The sequence below is a fragment of the Pavona decussata genome, unplaced genomic scaffold (assembly GCF_977016875.1).
Source record: "Pavona decussata unplaced genomic scaffold, jaPavDecu1.1 SCAFFOLD_136, whole genome shotgun sequence".
Lineage (NCBI taxonomy): Eukaryota > Metazoa > Cnidaria > Anthozoa > Scleractinia > Agariciidae > Pavona > Pavona decussata.
Genome location: NW_028145549.1, coordinates 146,442 through 165,791, shown reverse-complemented (window position 1 = coordinate 165,791; position 19,350 = coordinate 146,442). Strand labels below are relative to the sequence as shown.

General features: G+C 40.6%; 1 protein-coding gene and 1 pseudogene across 1 annotated transcript in view; one reads left to right on the top strand and one right to left on the bottom strand.

Moving 5' to 3' along the window:
- Window positions 1-6,426: 6,426 nt before the first annotated feature.
- On the top strand, window positions 6,427-7,093 carry LOC146467403 (uncharacterized; annotated as a pseudogene).
- Window positions 7,094-15,345: 8,252 nt separating this feature from the next.
- Window positions 15,346-19,350, bottom strand: part of LOC146467397 (A disintegrin and metalloproteinase with thrombospondin motifs 17-like) — a 36,018-nt gene continuing 32,013 nt past the window's right edge. Inside the window, exons 12-15 of the mRNA XM_085125885.1 lie at window positions 19,141-19,345; window positions 18,372-18,518; window positions 17,502-17,649; window positions 15,346-17,343 (exon numbers count right to left, since the gene is read on the bottom strand). Coding sequence (XP_084982011.1) covers window positions 17,204-17,343; window positions 17,502-17,649; window positions 18,372-18,518; window positions 19,141-19,345 — 640 coding nt within the window. The 3' untranslated portion in view covers window positions 15,346-17,203. The remainder of the gene's footprint in view (window positions 17,344-17,501; window positions 17,650-18,371; window positions 18,519-19,140; window positions 19,346-19,350) is intronic.

Here is a 19,350-nt window from a genome sequence, read left to right as displayed (position 1 = left end):
ATAAATTAAGTAACTTTTTTACCGAAAAATGGACAATGGTTAAGTGGAGCCGACATTTTGACATTTCCTTCTTAGATCATTCGAGCCATCTGCCATCTTGGCTTTGCTGCACACTTCCCATTGCTCTTACTTCTTTCATATTCCTGGTTTAATCCCTGTGCTATTAAGTTGCAATTAGAAGTGTTTTCTGTATGAGAAAGTAAAGGTTGTCGTTGTAAATTTTTGTTTGATTGTTTGTTTGTTTGTTTGTCTGTTTGTTTTTTGGCATTTTTTGTATTTGTTTTACTTTATTTCTCCACTCCGGTTAAAAATAGGTTTAGCTTAACTAAATAAACGGTACATGATTCCTAAATTAAGCAACTTTTTGACCAAAGAAAAGGATAATCCCCATGATATAACCATTAGATATCACTAATGTCTTAAAATGATTCAGGTTTATTTTTTCACGCTATGCCGATAACATTCTGATCAAATCTACGGCAAGATCTTTGTTTATTATTCACGCGTTTCTTATCACTCAAGCAAAAGCCGAACTGGTAGAAGATTAGCGTAATTTTTGCTAATCGTTTTCTTTTTCTTTTATTTTCTTTCTTTTTTTTATTTTCACACCAACGGGTAAGTTATATTGTAAAAACAACTCGTCTTGACTTGAAGTTATATACTGCATGTTACAAACAGTGCATGCCAATGGCCAACTAACAAGAACAATTATTTCAATGTGCCATTAGAAATAGACGACACTGTCCCTTTGAAAAATACTCATTTGATAAATTCACGGCACAGATAAAACCGTCTGGCCTGTTATTTCATGTATCATTTGAATATTTATGACATGATTGTGTTAAACACGCAGTTAAATCATTGCCCTTGTGTAGCGGACTTAACTCGGTCAGTTTTTTTTGACCTACAACAAAACAAATTTACATTAATAGTTATCATACATCTTGTCTTCCATCCTAGCACGTATTTTCCACAAAACCGCTCAACCCACTTATTCTGAAACTTTTATCACCGAATGGTGTAAGACATCGTCACCAAATTGTCTGCTTGATGTGACGATATGTCCATTGTCTAGATCAGCCAATCAGCATTAAGTTCAATCATGTGCTCTTGTCATATGTTCGTTTCAACATGGCTGTGTAGCCGAGTGCTTAGTTCTCAGAATAAATTTCTGTTGAGTTTACTTTTTATCGAGTGTATCGACCATGATTTACAAATGGTGTCAGAACTAAACGGCCAAGCAGCGACTGGTAAAGACGGTCTTCGTTTCATTTAGGAGACGTGCAGCTCGACACGTTTTTCAACGATTTGACGGCAGGCAAGTGTAGTCAAAATGCCAACCGAAGCTGAAAACACTACTCCGGCTTCGGCGAGCGGTACGACTGCTACGATATTCTCCTGTAATGTGTCTTTACCTCCGAAACTAGAGATGCGCTGTGGAAATCTCTCCAAAGAGTGGAAATAGTGGCGATAGGTATGGGATACTTATGAAGAAGTCACCGACCTACGAAACAAAACAAGCCATCTTCGAGTAGCCACTTTTATCACATGCATCGGAAAGGAAGCTCAATGGCCTTCCGTTTCAAAATGATGAACAGAAAGCGGACATAAACAAAGTACTGGAGTTCAGTGGAAAAGTCACTGCCTCGGAAAAACAAACATTATCTATGAGAGATACAAGTTTAACAACCGCTCACAGGAACAAACAGAATCGATTGATACTTACGTCACTACACTCAGGGCGCTTGCCTAAACTTGCGAGTTTGGAACCTTGAAGGATAATCTTATCCGCGACCGAATTGTTTGTGGTGTTCGTGAAAATAACGTACGAAGAAACTTGCCACAAGAATCGGGATTAACACTGTCGAAATGTGTTGACATCTGTCGGGGGAATGAAGCTACGACAGCACAACTGAAAGACATGGCAGCAAGCCAAACTCCCGAGCAAGAAGCGAACGTGCTCAACAAGAAAGAAGGTTCTAAGAAGCCGAAGGCACCAAAAGGAAATGGTAAAGGTTCTAAGGATCAGCTAAGCGCCGAATTCAAGTACTGTGGTATTAAGCACGAGCGGAAAAGAGACAAATTCCCTGCATACGGAAAAACGTGCTCTTCGTGTGGGAAACCCACACGTTGGCAGCAAAGTGTTTTAAGTATTCCCGTGAATCCACGAAGAAGCGTTCTCAGAAGCCTACACGCAAGAAAGTGAGCCAGGTCGATGACATCACAGAGTCTTCTTATGCTTCAGAAGAAGAGATCTTGTCTGTATTTTTAGACCACACCGCAAACGCCGTGCTTTTGTCAAAATTCAAGAACAAAATTTTCGCCCGCATGGAGATTGCAAATACGTTAGTGAAGATGCAAGTCGATTCAGGAGCCTCCTGCAATGTGCTGCCCCCTAAATTTCTTCCAAGGGACAAAGGCCGAAATTAACAAGACCGACTTGAAGTTAACCACATACTTTAAAACAACTTTGAAGGTGCTGGACCTGGCGAAAATATCCCTGCGAAACCCAAAGAACAAGAAAAAGTATCGTGCTGAATTTGCGATCATTGATGGAGATTACACTCCCCTTCTTGGCTCTTCAGCAGCGCAACAAATGGGACCAATAACTGTTCAACAGGAAAACATCTTGCAAGTCGAGGACAGTTATCAGGAACTTAACATAGAGAGAATAACTGCGACTTACCCTGATGTATTTCGAGGTCTGGGTTGTATGGAAGCAGGCGCGGATCCAGGATTTTGAAATGGGGGGTGAATTTTTGTAATAATGTAATTTTTTATAGAGCCAAAGCCTGGTTGAGGTGTTTGAGGTCTGTGCAGCGAAGAGCTCTCAAGGAGCTTATTAACGTAACAACAAAGAAATTATTCTCAAAAAAGCAGATAAAGGCAGAACAACCGTCGTTATGAACGGAGAAAACAAAATCAATGACGGACAGAAACAATTGGATGATAGAAATAACTGTCAGCCACTAGACGAACCAATGGTTAGAGACACATCCCAGAGAGTTAAACACCTCATTAATGCCCTTCATCAAGCAGGGTGCATAGACGAAATGACGGTTAAATGGTTTAACCTAACACCAAATCCGCCTCGAAGCCCAGTGTTTTATACCCTCACAAAAATTCACAAACCGACATTAGTCGGAAGTCAAGACCTATCATATCTGGGTGTGATGGCCCAACAGAACGCCTATCATCATTCGTAGACAAACTACTTCAGCCAATAGCACAAATACAGGACTCGTTTCTAAAAGATACGACACATTTTATAAGGTTTATTGAAAGCACTAGGGTGCCTAGAAACGCTTTTCTAGTCTCAATGGATGTCACTAGCCTTTACACGAATATCCCACTGGGAGACTGAAACAATCACTATAGTATGCAACGCATACGAGAATTTTCATGCCAATAACCCTCCTATAGCTACAAATTTCCTCAGAGAAATGCTCAGCCTTATACTGAAGGAGAACTCCTTCCAAACACACGGAACTGCCATGGGCACTGAAATGGCAGTAGCTTTTGCCAACATCTTTATGGCATCTATAGAAAAGGAGATCTTAAGGCAGAGCGTTCACAAACCACTAATGTGGAGAAGATTCATTGACGATGTATTTTACTTGTGGGATACAAACAAAGAAGAAATAGAAAATTCATTGAGCAAGCAAATTCGTACCACCCTACCATAAAGTTTACCGCTGAAGTCTCACAATAAGAAACAACATTCTTGGATACAACAGTCTATAAGGGACAGAGATTCAAGAAAGAATCGATTCTCGACGTGCGCACACATTACAAACCTACTAAAACATTTCAGTACACAAACTACAACAGCTGCCACCCAGCAGGCACTTCTGAGGACAAACGCTTCTAAAGTAGTGTTTGACGAAAACATTAAAAACTTTAAAACACGCCTGGTATCGAGAGCTTATCCTAGTAACCTGGTGGACGAAATCCTCTCCGAAGTTAACTTCGCAGAAAGGAAGAACGCTCTTACACAAAAACAGAAAGTGCACAAGAAAATTCTACCCTTCGTGACACAATTTCAACCATCACTGCCATGTTTGAAAAATATTCTAATGGACACCGAATGGCATTTAATACAAAACCAGCCGCTACTAAGAGAGATATACAAGGAACCTCCCTTTATCTATTATAGAAAAGGGAAATCGCTTAAAGACATGCTTATTAAAGCAAAATTATAAAGGCTTTTATCAACACAATGGGCACACAGCGGGAGTCGTGTAGGTCTGTCATGATCAACCCCATTTCAACAGGCTCAAAATGAATAAATTGATTGGTAGAACCAGTCATCGCTAATGCACATTCTCCACCTCAATTAGAGAAATCAAATATTATTTCAATATTTGACGGATAAGGAAAAAAAAAAGGAAGGGGGCTCAAAAAAAGGGGGGGTGAAAATTCACCCATTTCACCTCCCATGGATCCGCCCCTGGGAAGGAGCTCTTCACCTAGAAGTTGATGAAAGTGCTTCGCCTTCAATCATGCCTCCCCGTCGTGTGCCTCTCACCCTGAAAGAAAGGCTGAAAGAGGAGCTAGCCCGCTTAGAAACAGCTAATGTGATAAAGAGAGAAGAAGAACCAACAGACTGGGTGTCTAGCCTTGTCGTAACAGAAAAACCAAATGGCAAACTGAGAGTGTGCATTGACCCTCAGCATCTTAACAAAGCCCTCAAAAAAAGCCATTACCCACTTCCAGTGATTGAAGAGATACTCCCGGAGTTAGTTGATGTCAAAGTGTTTTCAAAAGCAGACTTCAAAGATGGATTCTTGCAAATACAGCTCGATGAGGAATCCAGCAAATTAACCACATTCCAGACTCCCTGGGGCCGGTACAGATATCTGCGGATGCCCTTTGGAATCTCCCCTGCTCCAGAATGCTTCCCGCGAAAGTTGGACCAGAATCTTGGAGGTCTTGAAGGAATCTATAAGGTAGCAGATGACATCCTAATTACAGGCCGTGGCGCAAGCAAGGAAGAAGCCGTGAAAAACCATGATGTCAATTTGCTGACAGAAGCTGTTAGAGAGATGTCGGGAGAGGAATTTCAAGCTAAACCGAGAGAAACTACAGCTGAAATGTACAGAGATCCCCTTTATTGGCCATGTTCTGACGCCTGAAGGAGTAAGCCTGACCCTAGAAAAGTAGAAGCCGTACTTAAGATGGAAAGACCCAATGATTGGCAGCAGTCCGAAGGCTGGTAGGTCAACTACTTCTCAAAGTTTCTAGGCAAACTTTTGGAGCTGTATGAAGTACTCAGGCGAGACACCCAAAAGGGCGTTGAGTAGAACTGGTCGACAGAGCAAGAGAAAGCATTTGAAAGTTTGAAGCAGCCCGTTACTTCAGCTCCAATTCTGCGACATTTCAATTCCAGTGAACCTGTTGAAGACCAAGGAGATGCTTCTGCCAATGGTATAGGATTTGTGCTGATCCAGAATGGCCAACCAGTATCCTATTCAAGTAGAGCCCTCACCACAAGTGAAAGAGACTACTCTCAAATTGAGACAGAACTGTTAGCCCAAGTCTTTGGCGATGAACGTAATCATCAGTATGTTTGTGGCCAGAAAGTTGTGCTGTGGTCAGACCATAAACCTTTGGAAACTATCTACAAGAAGCCCTTAGCAACAGCCCCTAAACGCCTGCAGAGGATGCTTCTGAGATTACAGCAATATGTGGTGGAGATCCGTTACAAACCTGGTCCTGAAATGCATCTAGCAGATACCCTGTCACGTGCCTATTTGCCACCATCTGCTCGTTCATCAGCTAAACAGGAGACAGGATCCATGCAGTTGACTTCCTACACATTTCAGAGCCACAGCTTGCTGAAATTCAACGCGAGACCGCAGCAGACCCAAATAAATTGCAGTCCCTCACTGAAGTGATACAGAAAGGATGGCCAGACCAGAAAGAAGCCCTACACTCAGAATTACATCCCTACTTCATGGTGAGAGATGAACTTACTGCACAGGATGGAGTCCTCTTTAAAGGTTTAAGATGTGTAATCCCTGTTAGCCTGAAGCCCAAGATACGCGAACGACTGCATGGCGCTCATACAGGAGTTGAAGGCTGCCTTCGACGTGCGCGTGAAACAGTCTATTGGCCCGGCATGAAGGCTGACCTTCGGGACTACATAGCAAAGTGTAATGTGTGTGCCACTTACCAGAAAGATCGACAGAAGGAACCACTTATCTCTGACAAGATTCTAAACCGTCCACGGGAGACAGTTGGATACGATATCTTCCATTTGGAGTAGACTACTACTCCAGCTACTTCAAAATAGACCAACTTAAGGACAAGACTGGCAAGGAAGTGATTGACATCCTGAAGAGACACTTCTCCACGCATGGAATCCCCAACAAGCTGCAGAGTGACAATGGTCCTCCCTATAGTTCCCACGAGTTCCAACAGTTTATGACAAGCTATGACATAGAATATGTTACTAGCTCTCCGCATTACCCACAAAGTAATGGTAAGATCGAAAATGCTTTCAAGACAGCTAAGAATCTGTTAACGAAATCCAAGACAGCTCAATCAGACTTCTACCTAGCTCTGTAAGAGTGGAGAAATACATCCTCTGAAGGCCTAGACAGTTCCCCAATGCAAAGGATGTTCAGTCGCCGCACTAGGACATTGATCCCCACGACCAGTGAGCTGCTCAACCCAAAATAGTGGAGGATGTCCAAGAAAAGCTCGTGAAAAGAAACCAGCTGCAACTCAAATATTACACCATCGGTGCTAAGGAACTTCCCCCTCTTAGCCAAGGGGAAATTGTGCGTGTAAAGCCTACAGACAGGTTTGGTAGATGGTTCAAAGCACGTGTAGAGCGCCAGGTTGATGTGAGATCATATGAAGTCAGGACTGAAGAAGGAAAAGTCCTCAGGAAAAATAGAAGACACCTCAGAAACAGCCTTGGAATCCTAAAGAAGTGTCCTGTCCCAAGGAACCTGAGAGCAGTGCCCAGAGTGTAAAAGTTCCAGAGCAGTCCTCACCCCCTGAACCAGTTGACCGTCCAGTTACCCGAAGTGGTCGAATGTCCAGACCACCAAGTTACCTTAAGGACTTTGTTGTTGCCAAGTAACATTGTTTATCATTTCTTTAAGCTTTAAGAACTAAGGACACTGTTTGCTAATTCACTCAGCTTGTATTGTTTTTTGTCCACCCGTCGAAAGGATCACTATTCCCATTCATCGAATGCAGATAGTTAATTGCTCCTTGTGACGATATGACCATTGTCTAGATCAGCCTATCAGCATTATGTTCACATGTGCTCTTGTCGTATGCTCGTTTCAACATGGCCGTGTAGCCGAGTTCTTAGTTCTCAGGATAAAGTTCTGTTGAGTTTACTCTTTATCGAGTGTATCGACCATGATTTACACACTTCAAAGGTCTCTTTCAACGATTTTAAGACGTTTTTTCGGCTGTAATTTGAAGCAGCAACCACAGGTCACCAAAGCGTATGTGACACAGGTTACCATGCAAGCGTGATTTAAGAGTTTGTATGGAGTTAAAATTAAATCGAAATTTAGACAACAATTTTCCCTAAAAAACCCACAAAAAATATACTTAAGTCTGAAAAAGCTTACCCGGTGTATTTTGCTTTGTTTTCAATGCTTCTCAGTGCTTCCAAACGCTGTTTTGAGCAGTTTATCTCTCAGCAGCTAGTCCACGTGCATCACTGTATTATGTTAATGACAAGGTAGGAAACTACAAGTCGAATTTCAATCAAATTTGGCCCGTCATTTAAGGAGAGCACTTCGAAAACTTAGCTAAAATTTGCTTGAAACTTAAGCTCTCGCTTACCTGCCTCAACATATGGCAAGAAGGATGATGTGCGGTCCCTCCTGGGTAGCTCATTTACGGAAGAGTTCATTTATTGAGACACAGGCCTTCGTTGAAAACAAAGTTCATTTCAAATTGGATGCCATTTTTGCCGCCGACAGAGCCGTGTCGCTGGAATGTTGGAACAACCTAACGGTCAAACCTAGGCACGAGTACTAAAATGTGCCCAGCCGGGGAAATCCACGGGAAGCCTTTGGCACGTAACAAACCACACACACCCTCTCACGGCTAAGTGCAGTTCTGTACCAGCCAACCGACCTTGTTGTGGCCTTTTTCAGTAACGCGTGAAACATTATTCTGTTCATCAGTTAGCCTGCAAGATGGTATATATAATTAATTGAGCTAGGTTCGCATTAACGTGACAGGAGATATTTAACAATTATTCCACGAGCGCGCGTTGGATATGAGATGATAGATAGCCAACGAGGTGCGTAGCGCCGAGTTGGCTATAATCATCTCATATCCAACAAGCGCAAGTGGAATAATTGTTTTATTAAAAACAACCTAGAAATATTGCTAGATCTTACTGATTTCGCTGTGCAAGAACGACCAGAAGGCAATTTAATTGTCGCCATATCTCGGCCATGGTATAATTGCTCATATACCATGGCCGCTAAGCCAATCAAATCCCTCGAATTGCATTATACAATGATGCAGTTTTTAATAAAAATAAATATACAACTTATACCGAATTACCTCGACATATTTGCTCATCCTTGAAAGTGACTACATCTTCCAGCGGATGTAAGTTAACGAGTTGGAAAATTGTGAAGTCAATTCATAATAAGAAAAAAAAATTAATAATACAAAAGTCAATTCATATTCTCAAGAGACGTTTCTTGCTGTCACGCCAAGCACGGCTGGCTTGTGCAAAACTACACTTAAGCGGGAGGGGGTGTGTGTGGTTTGTTATTAGCCAAAGGCTTCCCGTGGATTTTCCCCGGCTGGGCACATTTTAGCACTGGTGCCTAGGTTTGACCGTGAGTTTGTTCCAACATTCCAGCGACACGGCTCTGTCGGCGGCAAAAATGGCACCCAATTTGAAATGAACTTTGTTTTCAACGAAGGCCTGTGTCTCAATAAACGAACTCTTCCGTAAATGAGCTACCCAGGAGGGACCGCACATCATCCTTCTTGCCACATGTTGAGGCAGGTAAGCGAGAGCTTAAGTTTCAAGCAAATTTTAGCAAGGTTTTCGAAGTGCTCTCCTTAAATGACGGGCCAAATTTGATTGAAATTCGACTTGTAGTTTCCTACCTTGTCATTAACATAATACAGTGATGCACGTGGACTAGCTGCTGAGAGATAAACTGCTCAAAACAGCGTTTGGAAGCACTGAGAAGCATTGAAAACAAAGCAAAACACACCGGGTAAGCTTTTTCAGACTTAAGTATATTTTTTGTGGGTTTTTTAGGGAAAATTGTTGTCTAAATTTCGATTTAATTTTAACTCCATACAAACTCTTAAATCACGTTTGCATAACCTGTGTCACATACGCTTTGGTGACCTGTGCAGCAACATGTGGTTTATATTCCAGTGCGGCTATTAAGCTTAACGCGTAATTATCATCTATTTGTACGTGTGCCAAGAAACCATGATTCTGTCCAGGCTATCTCTAAAACAGGGAACGGGGAATGGAGGAATGGGGAATGGGGAACGGGGAATCTCTAAAATAGGGAATCTCTAAAAGGGGGAATCTCTAAAATCAGGGAATCTCTAAGAGGGGAAATCTCTAAAAGGGGGAATCTCTAAAAGTAGGAATCTCTAAAATAGGGAATCTCTAAAATAGGGAATCTCTAAAAGGGGGAATCTCTAAAACAGGGAATTTCTAAAATAGGGAATCTCTAAAAGGGGGAATTTCAAAAAAGGGGAATCTCTAAACGGGAGAATCTATCAACAAACTGGATAAATCTATGAACGTTTTAGAAGTAGAGTTTTTCCTAAGAGACATTTACAGCATTTGCCAACAACCAATGATATTATTGACAGTTGTTGTCATAATTACTAGATATATAAGATAAAAATAAATTGTTGTCGTCGCTTGCCGCAATATCTTCGGTAGGGGTGGTCTAAAAAATTTATGCCAATCGATACCAAAGGGCCACATACAGCAAGAGAAATCGAATTTTCTACAGCATCTTACTGCAAAACTGTTAAGATGAAAGCGCAATTGAATCTCTGAATAAGCCGTAGACTCAAAATGACTGGAACTGGAACCGTGCCTGGCATCTGTAACACGGGTCGACCATCATTAACTGGACTAGACAGACGTCTGGACGCCTGCAAAAAGCTTATCTAGTGATCAGTTCAAAAATGCCAATTGTGAAATTCGCGGTGTTTGTGTTGCGATTGATCCATCAGCCCTAATGGCCTTACAACGATGTCTAATAAAAAGCCCTTTCTTATGTCCAAAACTAACCAATTTCCTTTTATGCCTTTCGAAAGTTGCAACAAACGCCCTCAATGTTTTTCAAGAAAAAAAAGGTTTCGCTGGTCAAGGAAAAAATTCACCTTATCTATGATATTATCACTCAGGTACCAGACATGCTTATCTCCCTGGGATAAAGACATGTCTGACGTAGGCCGGAAGCCACCCAAATTGCAAATGCTAAATATGTTTTCATTGTGTCTGGCTGGTTACGTTTCATGGCGTAATTAACAAGACTAGTAATGAGAATATAAGGTTTAATAGCGTCTGCTTTTTTATACCAAAAAGACAAATTCTCTTTCAGTAGTACCAAATGGCGGGAAATGGCTGCAAGAACGTGTTAAGATAAGACATGTCATCCCGACCTTCGGTCGACCTTTTTTCAAGTCGGTGGCTTCAGGTCAGCATGGATAACAATTTCAAGTTTCCATTGGCGTTTGCCAGCAAAAGAAAAAAGCTTGAGGCGTTTGATGGGCTCCCAAAATTTAGCTGGGACGAGATTACGAGCCAGGAAGTAATTGGTCAAGGCTCATTTGGCGCGGTGCTTATTACCCAGTATCAGACAACAAAAAAGCCTGCCGAAACAGTGGTTGTAAAAAAGCTTTAGAGATTTAAGAGATTCCCCCTTTTAGAGATTCCCTATTTTAGAGATTCCCCCTTTTAGAGATTCCCTATTTTAGAGATTCCCTGATTTTAGAGATTCCCCCTTTTAGAGATTCCCTATTTTAGAGATTCCCCCTTTTAGAGATTCCCTATTTTAGAGATTCCCCCTTTTAGAGATTCCCTATTTTAGAGATTCCCTGATTTTAGAGATTCACCCTTTTAGAGATTCCCTATTTTAGAGATTCCCCCTTTTAGAGATTCCTCCTTTTAGAGATTCCCCGTTCCCCGTTCCCCATTCCCCATTCCTCCATTCCCCGTTCCCTGTTTTAGAGATAGCCATTCTGTCCATGCCTAATGTAAACTAAAGATGTGGCAACATAAATAATAATAATTATAATAATAATAATAATAATAATAATAATAATAATAATAATAACAATAACATTTTTTCCTTTTTTCTTTTTATAAATATTTTATAGCTTCACGTTGAACATGTTCATTCTTATATCACAAGAATTTGAATACGAGACTTTTATATTTGCTGACAATGTACATAATTATTAGGAGTGCATAGGGTTGTGTTAAGAATTGGTCATTTTTAACAATGTTTATAATAATAATAATAATAATAATAATAATAACGATAATAATAATAATAATAATAATAATAATAAGGTTAGGCATAGGTTACGCTGCGCGCCCTATGAGGTTCTATTTTAGTATACATACGTTTTTTAACTGCACATAATAATAATTATAATAATAATAATAATAATAATAATAATAATAATAATAATAATAATGAGAATAATAATGGTATACTAATGAGCCACCACTCCCTTAAATTCGCGAACTGATTTAAACCAATAATCTCCTAAAAGATTTGCAACGCGATTCCGTCAAATTTGTGTTGGATTCTCTGGTCAAACCCGCTTTAGGTTTTCTAAACATGATTCAATATTCTATGGCGGTGTTCACACTTACTGCTTGGGTGACCGCTCCATACTGTGGGCATATTTCAGGCTAAAGGCGCCAAATTTTGAATGATTCTAGGTTAAATTTGCTGCAAATAACCTTCATGTAGACGTTCAGATCCAAAATATGCATTCAATCTGACTCCTGAACAAGGATCCTTGTTTCCAACTGCAATACTTTTCAATGAATATTATTTCATCCTTCATATAATATTTTTCAATTCGACATAAACGTCCATATACGGTTCTCTGCTATACAATCCTACTCTTTAAGTTTCTGCAGTTTAATATCGCTCTAGGCGTCCATGAAGTTTTCGCCACGCGCACTTTTAACTTTCTGAGCAAGGATTTGTGACTAAAGTTGAATGACAACTGAGATCAAGGACTTTCGGGTAGAGAGTTTGGACAAAACTCGCAAAACTCGTTTTTTGACTGGTGCTCGAGCCCGAACATAGTACAAGCCATCTAATTACTTGGCGTTTGCCACTTGTTTTTCGGAAAAGCCTTGTTCACATTGATACTCGCCTGGTACTGTTGCTCGGCACCGTGTTCACTCTGTTAGCGAGGTCTAAGAACGGCGAGCCAAAAATGCAAATTCGGTATGCAAAGAAAAATGTTTCGTGGCCTTGAATATAACTGATACATATAACATCGGCGTAAACGTCGGGAAAGGATTTTAAACTTTTCTAGAATGCAACGTTTTGTCTGAATTTTGTTCTTACGCTTGTGATAATTCATGACAGCATTTTCAGTTTCGTCATTAAGGCAACTGAAGCCATATAAAGTACAATAAAATAAACGTATACAGACGTTTGTCGAGTTATTCTACAGATACTAAAAAAAAAGAAAACACTAGCTGAAAAATATTGTAAAATTCATCACGAATGAGGTGGGAGATACAATATAACTAAAGAACAGAAATGCCAATGTTTGGGAAGAAGACTGGAAGCACGAGACAGCGGCTTCCTTCCATCATTTATATCCTTATGTAGCGGTGCGCAACCTTCAGCTTAAATAAAAAATTTTGTCGTCAAGTTCTCATCTACTCTTTCCCAATGTCACTTTAAACGATTTCAATATTTGACCAACATTCGTTCAACAAGAGTTGAAGGGATGTTGAGCAAATGTAAGGGGAAAAAATCTGTACGGGAGAATATTTTCGACACTATTATTGAGCATTGCAAAACGGCTGGCATTGGAAGTTCCAGAAGTTTAACTCAAATAAAGGAGAAGTGGCGAGCACTATTCGAAAGATACAAAGCGATTTTTGACAACAGCAAGAAGACGGGTCGCAGCAGAGAATCTTTCGAATTCTTGAAAATTATGGATGAATTTCTTGGGTGCTCTCATCATTCTCTAGAATCAAACTCCATGACTCAAGAAGTTGCGATTCATTTTCGCGCCACATTTGCGTGACATTTGTTTTACCTTGGGAAATCACTATTCGCGTGTAACCGCTGGAACCACGGTACACTAAAACCCAAGTGTGATGTACCGCGGGAAAATTTTCCACGGGAAATGCCATTTACCGTGCTGCGTGTAACCGCACCTACTGAATTTTGATATAAATAGATCACACCATGCGTGGATAATTGACAACTGCACCACATTGCATTGGCTTCTGTGTGCGCCTTTGCATTTCATTCAAGATTTTATAGACTGTCATTCGCTCGAAACTGAAACGAGGGGCCGAGTTTTTTATTGTAAAATGACAATCAAAAATATACTGACGTAAACGTTCCCTTTGCAAACCACCTTTTCAATCTAGAAAACGTAAACGAGTAGAAAGTAATGGAAAGTTGAACACGGTTTAGCGAAAAAAGTTGTTATTTACAATGGAGACCGTGCAACCATGGAAGCTGAACGACTGTGGAAGATGGGCGTTTGACTGCTGATAAACTTGGAATGCCACGGCAGAAGAAGAGCTTGATGGATTTAATTCTCGTTCTGAATTTGGAGCTGAACATTGGAGCGATTCTGAATACCTAGTGGCTGGTGTGAGGGCTCTTCTCCGGAGACGAATTCACTCAAAATGTTCGACATGTTCTCCTTGTGGTGGAAGGATGCCCTTGCGTTGTACGATTCAAATGAGCTGTCTGATTTACGGCCTGTCACTGCCTTGATGTGTCTTGCCTCCATTTGCTATCTAATAACACGGTTACTGCCGTAGCTCTCACACATTGGTTGGTTTGATGTGGAGTAATTCCAGCTGCCTTACTCATGGTTTTCATCATATTTGCGAGTGTGGATTCACCGACTGGTGAATTACAATCCCAAACGGTTTCCTTCTCCTTGAGATGCTTAATGAAATTCTGAATTGTTTTCACTGGGCAGCGACTGGAATTGATTACCTCAAACATATTTCCATCTGATTCGTCTGTTGAGATAGTTGAGTCCGCCTTGGTGGTTTTTGGTTGCCTGGACAGAACTTATAGTACCGTCTTCCTAGGGGAGTAGTCTGCCGAACCAGCATCTCTTTGGTAAGTTTTCGTTGATTTTCTCATCCTCTTTTTCCAAAGTAAAGGGTCAAGTAGAACCAAGCCGTTTGCAGTAGTTGCGAGGAACCTTTTGTGTTGGCGTCGCCAAGCTCACCGCTTGCCGGAACAATTCTTGCAGTTGTTCGCTGGTTATCGGGTTTTTATGCACCACAGGACCTACTTCCCCTTCTTTCATTATGTTCATGCAAATAGTGTTAAGCGTTTGGTTCAATCAGTGGCCTTTGCGAATTCAGCACGCTCGCTAGGAAGAAACTTTTAATTCGTTTCCATTTTTTTGCCTACAGATGCATACAAAACTTACAAACATTTGTTTACCTCTTCGATTGACTGCTCTTTGAAAGGGACGGTGAATTTCTGTTGGCTTGCGAACCATTCTAAAATTTATTTACAAAAAAAATGTGTCAGTGAAACGCAACTTTGAAAGTGTTTTGAAAATTATAAAATTGCCGACTTTTTAAAGTGTAAAGGAAGAATGAAATTATTTAACTCTTGTTTCAACTCCTTTTCTTACCGTGAAAAATCTTCATTCCACCACTTTGGTTGCAATTTTTGTTTTTTCTGGAATTTCCTCGACTAGTAAATTATCCAAATCCTCTTCACAGACCCTTTGAAAACGTGAAGACGTGGCCGCCACTTTGTTGGCGATCGCACAGTTTTAAGCTACTCACTCTACTCACTATCTACAACAGAAAATATAGTGAGTAGAGAACAGCATTCGTGATAGAACGCCAGTAGATTTATACTGAAAGAGAATAGAATCTGCATTTTCTTGCTCAAATAAAATTTGTACTAAGAGAAGGCTATTTTAAATTCTCAAGTGACTATGATTAACCTATAATTATCTAATTAATTCATTAACAAATTTTTTTCCCTGCTTGAAAATATGAGAAATATGATCTTGCTTACTGGCTGCTTTCTGTTAGCAGTCTACTGTGAAAATGGGAAAAGATTGTTAACAATGCAATTAACAATGCGAAACACCCAAACATGCTTTAAACGGCTTTTATTGTTGTTACTTTGAGTACAACAATGCATTTTTCCAAATAAAAATTTGTTAGGCCTAGGGCAAACGTCGAATCTAAGTCGCGTCGAATTTATTAAAAATAGGTTCGACAAAGAGTCGACTTAATTCCAGTGTGGTAGCAAACGTCGAACCTGCGTAGACCCTAATTCACAACTTGCACTTCGTGAAACACGGGTCGGAATAAGCACGTGTCCCCGTGCTATTAGGGACCTTATGAAAACACCACGGCGACGGCGACGACAACGCCACAACACAAAAGGCTTAATGAGCAAAAACAATCGCTCTGCACGTGCATTTTACATTTTGGTACATTTCTTTGTCGTCCCCGGCAAAACAACAACGTGAAATGACCAAATTCAACGTTTTGTGGAGAACGTGAACCCACGGGAGTGAATTTTTCATTCTCTTCCTTAACTTGAACGGTACTCCTACCAATTTGGTTCCTGGGTAGTTTGTCGTTTGTGTACAAGTTGAATGAGTCAAAATAATCGCGAAGTAGCACAAATGAAATAAAGTTATACTTTCAAATGACGTTTTCGTTGGCGTCACCGTTGTGCATTCGTAAGGTCCCTATTCACTCGATGCGCGGCTAGTTATTGCTAGCACTTGCTAGCGAAATGCCGAAATACAGTGCTCGTCGGCCTTTTCTTTGTCAATTAATTACGAAAAATAGAAAGAGAAGACTCAAACACTGAACATTTATTGCAAATAGGCAATTCGCATTTCAATCATTTCATTTAGTGTTCATGAAACACGAAAAACACATTTCCATCACGCTGTGCGATGTCAGCAATGACTTTCGATAGCTCGCCATTTCTGGTCGCGAAATTATCTTTGTACAGCGCATGCTCGTCAGGGGGGGAAATAGCGTTTGGCAGATGGAGGAGTCGGTATTTTTGTGACTTTTGCGCAGTCCATCACATTTGAATCAATTATTTTGTAATTTGCATGATTTATGAATTGAGTTCAGCGCGTGTTTGCTGTAACGCCGAACCATTGTCGCATTATCCGACTTGGCAAGTCGAACTTATGCTGGAGTCGAACCAATTAATTTGAGTCGAACTTAATTGCGGCAAACGTCGCACCATTCATGCGCCTATTTCAAAATTAATAGGTTCGACGAATTAAGTTCGACTAAGATTCGACGTTTGCCCCAGGCCTTAGTTGAGTACCTCTGCATTGTGCCGCAGGCTATGTTGACTTAAGCCATTCACCTTTAAGAGACACTGTAGTTGTTAGAATTTGTTATTTTGGGAAAAAAAGAGATCATCTAATTAATCTGTATCCACAGTAAAAGCGCATAACAGTACAGCGCTGCATTCGCACTTGCCATGTTTTTTGGGCGGTGGTTACAGAAACGGACTAGTGGATTGCAGTGGTATGATTCTTTATGTGATCTTTATGAAAAATTATTGGTTATGGCCATTTTGAAAATAGATCAAACTTCAGGAAGAAAAAACATCGATTTCACTTTTCATTAAAAAGGGAAAGTACGGCGTAAATGATATATCCTTCTGTTTCGACCTGTCGTTCAGCTGTTTATCTAGTTTCGCGAGTACGCTTGTTCACTCGGTTTTTCTAGTTTTCGCCGGCGAGCACTCGAACCAAAAACCAAGTAAACGAGCCCGCGAAACTACAGATAAACAGCTGAACGACCGAGTGGACAGGTCTTTTGTTTGCAGTCATAAGCGTTTATAAGGATCAATTTTCTGGTATTCTAAAGCAAATTTAAACGCGCTTATCTTTTCAGAACGAGTGAGAAGCGATGTAGTTTTCGTCCTCCACACACTCTATAGTTACTTCAACTTTTTTACTATTATTATTATAATCGACCAGCATCTTGGCATGTCTTGCAACAAAGGTCCAGCCACACCCTGCTAAAGCAGAGGTTATATTTCACTATTGTCTCGCACTGCTTTCTGTTATACTTGTCTTTGTCACAAACGGTTTCCACGACTACATCTGTAAAATAAGCAAACGCATCCACGTTAGAGTAAAATGTTTATTTGAATTGACTTTAAAGTCAATTTAAATATGTCTATGACTGTTCAAGTGCTTTTCACAATCAAACCTAGATTATTTTAAGCACCGCTATTAAAAGTTCAATTACGAAAACAAACCTGTTTTATTACAGTCCTTAATTTTACACTTGCGTGTCCCCGCAGGTTTTGAACCTGTGCTACAACGGTTCACACCAGATTGCCCCGTTAACCTGTGCTTGCAAGACACCAGCCTTTTCTGTTCACCCAGACCGCATCCGGTAGAACACTAGGAAAGATTAAAAGCCACCAATAAGGTAACATCGTGTTTCCAGTAAAGGTGTCGGAAATCAAAGAACTGATTAAATGTGTCAATTACGTCCTCGTTTTAGGGTTTTTGGTTTTACGTGGCGTAAGGGGAATTCTCCACCTCCAGAACTCAGAGAACATTTTAGAAGGGATGGCAATAGATTCAGGTCTTTAACATGAGCTAATAATGTCACATGACAATATCACAATTACGTCTGGACTTCCAAAAAACCGCTATCTTGATCCCCATCTTGGATTTTTGTCTTCATGTTTACAACAGTTTCAGTAACGTTGTCGAATTTAAAGGCGTCAAGCTTCCGCGCAAAGGTCGAAAGGTAGCTGAGTGGCTAGCTGTCAATCTTTTTTAATTGGGCTGTAGCTTCATGGTTGTCATTGTCACACCAAAAATATTTACCTCTTTGAGTTACTTCCTGTAGATTTGAGCTGAGCTGATATTTCTAAATTTATTAATACATTATTCATTTGGCCTTGTGGTTTTGGCTCGCGGGCTTTGCAATTGAAACAGCTGGAAACATGCAATGTCCGAGTGGACAGATTGCTCTCTCCCTCACCCCATTCCTTTCCCCGTGTACATTAGATGGCTGTTTGTGGTTGTATCAAAGGTGTTATTGCAAGGCGGATTCCCAGTTAATGATAAACAAATATCACGAACGTTTTCTGCAAGTAGGAAAATCAACTTACCATTCCCCATTCTCCAGGATTCCACTCGTAACACGATCCTTTAAAACACAATTTTCGTAGACTGGGTTTCCTCCAATGAGCACACTTGCCCTCGACTGGACATCGGACTTTCCTCAAGCGGTATCCAACACCACAGAGGGCATGACACTACAGGGAGGAGATAGACAAGTATGCTATGGATTCTGTCCAAGTATATTTAAAGTTAACTTTTGTCACAGTTTTTGTCATCGTGTGATGTTCTTTAAGGACATGTTTTCGTCTTTGCCAGCCAGTTCTTACAACTATGCTGTTTAAAAGATCGGTGCCCCGGATAAACAGGTTTTCCTTCACTAAAACCCAAATAATTTGCTTATTAAAAACAAAATGGAATTCTCTGCCCTTCAGACGGCTCCTAACTAAGAACAGCAACATGATAATGTATAATTTAATTGCTTGTAATTAAGTCTCACAGGACTTGTTTTCGCCTTTGCATGCCAGTTCTTACAACTACGCTGTTTAAAGGAGTGGTGTCCTGGATAAACAGGTTTTTCTTCACTAAAACCAAAATAATCTGCTTGTGGAAAGCAAAATGGAATTCTGTGCTTGAAGACGGCTCCTTACTGAGAACAGCAACATGATAATATATTATTTAATTGCTTGTAATTAAGTGTTAACTTCCTTAATTGTTGCGAACCAATATCACATGTACCAATATAGGGGATAAACAGTCTAACATGAAAACGTCTACGAATCCATTCTCATCGACTCAGTCTTCATCGCCAAAACTTACTTGCGACCAAGGTCCCACCATCCATTTTAGGTGGCACGCTTTGCTGATGCAGTTTCGGACCCCTGACGGCTTGTCACTGGGACATAAATGGCTGGGACTCTCAACAATGGAGCCATTTTGGGTTTGACGCATACAACGGACAGAACGGTACTGCAGGCCTTGTCCACAGGTCTTGGAACACGGTCTCCAAGGCGACAAGGTCCACCTGAA